The sequence below is a fragment of the Nanorana parkeri genome, unplaced genomic scaffold (assembly GCF_000935625.1).
Source record: "Nanorana parkeri isolate BGI_ZX_2015 unplaced genomic scaffold, ASM93562v1 scaffold475, whole genome shotgun sequence".
Taxonomy (NCBI): domain Eukaryota; kingdom Metazoa; phylum Chordata; class Amphibia; order Anura; family Dicroglossidae; genus Nanorana; species Nanorana parkeri.
In genome coordinates, this window is record NW_017306743.1 from 612,689 (window position 1) to 619,157 (window position 6,469).

At 46.1% G+C, this 6,469-nt stretch overlaps 1 protein-coding gene across 1 annotated transcript in view; it reads right to left on the bottom strand.

The window, feature by feature from the left end:
• The window catches only part of IRAK1 (interleukin 1 receptor associated kinase 1), an 84,558-nt gene that overhangs the window by 28,553 nt on the left and 49,536 nt on the right, over positions 1 to 6,469 (bottom strand). The window contains exons 3-4 of the mRNA XM_018560698.1: positions 5,185 to 5,382; positions 1,226 to 1,356 (exon numbers count right to left, since the gene is read on the bottom strand). Of these exons, the coding sequence (XP_018416200.1) occupies positions 1,226 to 1,356; positions 5,185 to 5,382 (329 nt within the window). The remainder of the gene's footprint in view (positions 1 to 1,225; positions 1,357 to 5,184; positions 5,383 to 6,469) is intronic.

Genomic DNA, 6,469 nt, shown 5'->3' on the forward strand with positions numbered 1-6,469 from the left:
TATATTTATTTATTACACACACACCTACACACGTGTTTGTGATTGGGTGTTGGGCCTACTATCAATCACTTGTGTCATATTTGCCTTTAATTTGTTCCTATTTAAAGTAACTATTTAAAAGCGATTGTGAAATGGCAGTTCAAGTGAAGTGCAGGCGTGGCTGGCAGCATGCACATAGCTTTATGTTTACGAGTGCCTAAGAACCCCTAAAACCTGTGCGGAGATGCAAACCTCAACTTTGCCAACAAAAGTCCAATCCAGAATAGTTCAGTAATGGGGTATCAGTTGGGTAGACCTGCTGATACATACAAACTAAACGTCCCATTTAAAAAATAAAATAAAAATTATAACCCCCCCCCAACTTCTGAGTGCAGGGGGAGATGTCAGGGAATGCCGAGTACTCCAAATCTCATGAGAAGAAACCGTAGTGAAGCATTGTCTTCTTAACAGGATTTGGGCTACTCTACATTACCCAGGATGGCGCCGTCACCTAGGCACCCCGGATGAAAGCGGAAGGAAAGGGGAATAAAGTTATCGTACAGTTTTCGGGGGGGGGGATTTGCCATTTAAGCACATGGAGGGGTTGTTACACTAAAAAGGCAAACAAGTGATGACAGGATCACTTTAAAGGTTTAAAAAAGAGGGACAGGTTTGCTTTCAGACTGATTTAGATTCTTGCATAACCCCTGGCTCTCCTTAACACAGCTAAAAATGTCAACATATTAAAGAAGAAACTTCCTTCCATGTTTTGGATAGAGTGGGGAAAGGTTTGAATCTCTGACAGGTTTTTATAGCTGTGTCCTCACTGTGGTGATTCACCCTCGGTTACTCCCAATTGAAGGGCAGGAAATAAGAAGTCCCATTATTGGCAAGTTATCAGAAGTTACCAGAATTATTATCCCATTATTGACAAGTTATCAGAAGTTATTAATATCCTATTATTGGCAAGTCATCAGACGTTTCCACAAGTTATGAGAACAGGAAGAGAAGAGGAAATCTACCAATGGGACAATAACAATGTGGTAACTAGAACAGGGTGTGAAGGGAAATTTCCCCAGTGCAGGGGTCATAAAAAAGAAAAAGAAAGCAAAACTAAGATTCTGATTCCTCCCCAAGCTATCCAAAAAACAAAAATTTTCTAGAATTGCAGAGGAAAAGCAACTAAAATAGGGCTCTCTCATATCTGCATAAAGTCCGATTACACAATGAGATGCTGCAGACTTACCGGTATAGAGGAATGAGTGTTACTGCTGGTGCTGCTGCTGCTGCTGCTGTCAGAACCCGAGGCCCGAGATGGACACGGACCGCTATGCTTCAGATTTGGGGGTGGCGGTTCAGGAAAAGGTAGAGGGAGTACTAGTTACAGAAAAACACAAATATATAAAATATATGCAAATTGCTAAAAGCTTGCATGTAACAACCAGATAATTTCTCATCTGACTCATATATTCAAGTCATGGTATAAATATCTCTAAAGGTGCCTTTCTTGCATAATGTTTCCAATTATTTTATTGTTCTGCTCTTTATTTACTTTACTCGTAGGGGCTTTGGGGAAATATCAGGGATCCAAACAGATATTTGAAATAGAAGAAGAGAGTGAGGACAAAGAGTACTACATCTCTTTTTCTGCAGCCCCTGTTAAAAATGAACAGGAAGCCTCTATACTGAGTGCTCCTGTCCATACATAAACTGTAGAGATAGTATGAGTTACTATGTCCACAATCAGGAATGAACAGGAAGTGATGTAAAGCACTTCCTATTCATTCATAATCGGGGACATAGTAAGCTTACTAGGTCTTTAGTTATTTACAAACATCGGTGTGATCAGACCTGACCACACCAATGTTTGAGAAGTACATGGAAGGGTCAGCAAATATTTCACTTATTTGCTGATCCTCACCACTCTCCATCCTGAACCACTCCGCCCTTCCTGCCACTCTCCTCCTCCCTGCTGACACGGTCAGTTCTCACAGCTTCTCTACTTCCCGCTGGGTGCTGGCAGCTGGATCGACTGTGTCCCCTCTGACCCCTGCGCTCAAGAGCAGCAGGGATTGGAGGGGACACAAACTAAAGTCAGCGCCCAGCGGGGAGGAGAGAAGCTGGGGGTGCACCACATTTTCTGGCGCTTTTTTTTGCCCATAGTACAATTTTTGGCCGAAATTTTATGTTATGGTTGCCAAAATTTTGGTGCATCCCTAGTAAAAACCTAAAATGATGCCACAGATAGGGATGTTCAGATACCAGTATCTGTATCGATGCTGATACTTGGCATTTTCACGAGAACTACAAGGGTCGTAGCAGTTGCAGCTGCGACTGGGCCCCAGCACTCCACCACTGTCCTGAAATCATTAGTCTGCATTGTTTTAGAAAACTATCACGACACTAAAAAAAAAAAAAGTATCTGTTAATACTTGGACAAGTATCGGTATTGGTCTGGGGAAAAATGGTATTGCTGCAACCCTAATAAATATATCACAAATCATACATTAAAGCAGGGAATCACAAATCCCAGGAGTCCCATATGCTACTTGAAAATTACAGCCGCCTCCTATCTTTTGAGTTTTTGTCTTGTCTTAGAGCTGGCAAAGTATTAGTACTTGTACACAGTGGCGTCGCTACAGGGGGGTGAGGGGGGGCAATTGCCCCCCCTAGGTTATTGCTTGCCCCCCCGTGTGCCCCCCCGCCAGGGCCGGACTGGCCATAGGGCATGTCGGGCCGAACACAATCATGATCATGTTCAGCCCGCACGGCCGATATGCCGGATACAGTGGCGTAACACTATGCCCGTGGACTATGGGGCAGTGCAGGGTGTTAGAACACCGGGTCCCGCACTGCCGACTCAGTAAGGGGGCGGGCTCTCCTCTCCCGACCGCGTCCCTAGTAACAGGCGGCAGGAGAGGAGAAGTGAGTCATGCCCCGACCCTTGCAGTGAACACGTGAACACAGAGTTTGGCTGCGATCCTCCTGCACCGCTGGCTGGGTGAGTCAGATCCGCGGGGGGGGGGGGGATTGGGGGGAAGGGACAGGGTCATGCTCTGGATTATAAGAGATTAATGAAATTTGCATTGAAGGGTTGTTGGCATTCAGAGCTCTCATAGCACGAAAACGAATCCAGAACTTAAAGTTTATGGGAATTTTTTTGCAAAGTTTTATAGTTTTTTTTCTAAGTCAAACACATATATGAGTACAAACAAATATAATATTGGTTAAACAGTACAAGTAGAAAATAGGGCAGTATAACATTAGGCTTACACAATTACTCTATAAACCGCCACGAACAGGCTGAGTTAGAGTTATGTGCTTTTGTTTTGGGGGGGTGGGGGAGGTGCAAGGGTTATGTGCTAATTTACTGTTGTTTCCTTCAATTAGAAAAGTGGATTATAATGGGGAACGTTACACTGTATTGTTCCCTATTATAATCTATTTCTCTGATTAAATGATTGCATACAGGGCTTCTGTTCTATCAAAGGTTGCGACTACGTTAGAATGTGTGACCGGTCGCGTTGTTGCACATTTTAACGTAATCCAGCCCATTTTTTTGGCGGTGGAATGTGTGACTGCCATTGGGTCAAGCATTCCAACGCTTTCTCAGCTGTTGCGGGGCAGATCAGCATCGCAAATCGTATGTGCATGAGAACCGATCTGCCCTGGAACAGCTGATCGGTCCTGAAATGTCACTTCCATCCGACTTTGTGACTGCGATCTCACATTCCACCGCACTCACAAAGTCGGATAGGAGATGACGGTGGCCAATGTCAGAAAAAAAAAAAAAGCAGGGAAAGGTTTACTCTGCTAGATCGAGCAGAGTAAACCTTTCCGGGAGAAAATGTTTCTCTCCCGGGAGCTGCTATCTAATAGCTGGAGACTCCCGGAGCGTCTGGGAGAGTTGGCATGTCTGCCATCAGGGGGGTACGGCCAGTACCCATGTGAGGGGTCTGGGCAGCCTGAGGGGCCCCTTACATGGGTATCAGCTGTACCAGTGGTGGCATGGCAGAGACGACGGGAGGGTGTGGAGGAGGCCATGCCCCAGCAGCAGCAGGTAAGAAGAGTTGGGAGGAGGTACAGGGAAAGGGACCCTGACGGCCAGCCCACCTGAGGCCCTGCAGAGCATACAGCACTAGTGCACAACAAACCGATGTTCTGAGCAGGGGAATGAGAGGGAGGAGCTCATCGGCATTGGGAGCCTCCTTGGTCTGTCCTTTTCGGTGAATGCAGTGGCAGATGGGGTGCTTGCAGGCTGAATTGGATGCAGGCAGTGTAGGTCACACGCTGTGCACTGCCCAGTAGGGCCCCTCTGGTGTGCAGGAGCACAGTATCTGACTGAAAGCAGCAGCTTGAGGGATAGCCTGAGGAGCAGCTGGAGGCAGACCCCCCTACTCCTACATCCAAGGTAGACGTCTGAGTCTAGCCTACCTTTCCATTGCACTGTGTACTAGGCATGTGCCTATACCACTGGTAGCCGCCATTAAAGCCGCACACCCACCTCAGAACAAGTACCGCACTTGGTATCTGTGCATCCCTAGCCACAGAATATACCTGATGATAGAACCGTCAGCAAAGCTATTCACCTTGCGGTGGTCAAACAGCTGCCCAAGAAGAATGGTGGGGGTAACAGCCACACACCTCATCAGCAATGTCCTCACACAGACTTGCAGAAAAGGGAAGAGGATGTGTCAGATCAGTTGTGTTCCTGAGTTCTGATTACTTCGAGCACTGTGTTTTCCACTGGTGTCTATTGTACTGCACAGTCATATTCAGACTGACTGCAAATTGCTGCAACAGGAAAGTGGAAGCAAGACTGAAAGTAGCGGCTGCTTGCCCCATGTGTGATTGCAGATCTATTCCTGTCACTTCAGTGGGGCCTTACTATAACAAGATGGAAATTATGCACTTTAATAGATTGAAGCACTTGATTCCGCTTACCAACTTCTCTACTCAAGTTAACATTACCTTAAAAGCTACTCTACTTTCCCCAACCAATTGCTTCGATTGTTTGAACTGTTTACTTTGGATAGATATGGAATTGTAAAATGCTGTAAATTGTTTTCCAACATAACAATGTTTTTATTTAATATATGAGTCAGTCATAGAACAAAATCACAACTGAGAAGCAATTTGTTCAGAAATCCCCAAACTTTTTTCAACATCTTATATTGCCACCCACTCAATGAGGTCCATTTTCACAATTGTAAAATATGACAAAATAGAAACTGTAAGTACCATAGTGCTCAGATTCTGCATATGGAGGGCCTGGAGACTTCTCCCTCTTCTGCAGCGGATTCTGTTCTATACAAGGCCGACTGTAGGGCGGTGGAGGAGAAGGAGTTTTGGTTGGACAAGTCGGCTGACCAGGTGGCAATCGCGATTGGTAGTCCGACCTCCCTGGAAAGAGATATTACATTATGTTAACTATGCTCAGCTGTTTTCCACTCTCAACCTCGCCAGGAGCAAATTGCAGGAATTTAATATACACATGAAAAGATAACAAGGACCCTTGAAAATCATTTATCACTCACCAGATTTCACCGCCTACCCACACTATACTGCTAAAAGGAGTATTTATATTCTCTGGTAAGTCTCTTTCCAGGAATCTTTCAGGACAGAAGAGGTGGAGAGATGGCCTTTTCCACCCATCAAGAAAAACAGAGAAACACAAACCCAACACAGGGAAAGGGGCCGGGAACTGGTGCTGTCCTGGAAGAGTCCTGGAAAGAGTGACAAAAATAACTACAAATATATCCAGTCACCTTCTAGGACAGCAGAACTGGAAAGGAGCAACAAAACAAAAAATAAAAACAGAAGGGGGAAATAACTGTCAGGGGACCACACTAACCAACGAGTGGAATTACCCTTTAATAAATTATATAATAACTGAACCACATGGGAATCTTACAGACTTATTAAATGTAAGCACCAGTTCGCTCTTACCAAAAAGTGCCCAAAGTCCACATGCATTATCTATTATACACTCTTGATTCCAGCTTCCATGAACATAACATTATAGGCTACCAAAAGGGTAAGTGTTCTACCGCGCAACTGCAGCATTTTGAGGCCGGCTACGCATTGGCTAGGCAAGCAGCAACAAGATAGATGGAATGGATTCTATGGAAAGAGGACAAATGCCTTCACTAAAAGTGACTTGCAGAGAACTATGGGGTAGAGGGGGCGTGGCTTACCTATGGCGGCGGCTGGACGTGTGTAATTGAAGCTCCCGCTCCATCCCCGAGTTGCTCGTGACACAAGGACACTTCGCCGGACTCCCTTACTATCCTCATGGGGGGGGAAAAGAGGCCAAAAGTCGGCCTCAGCCAAGAGGCCGCACGCGGGCTCACTCAAGCGCCTATGGGCAGCGGAATCCCCGCCGGATGATCGTGGGGCCCTGCACGCGCCTCCAACCCTCTCGCCAGCGCGGCCTGCGAAGGCCTCTACCCACCATCACCGGCCTGGAAGGGATGATACCTCGGCCCAG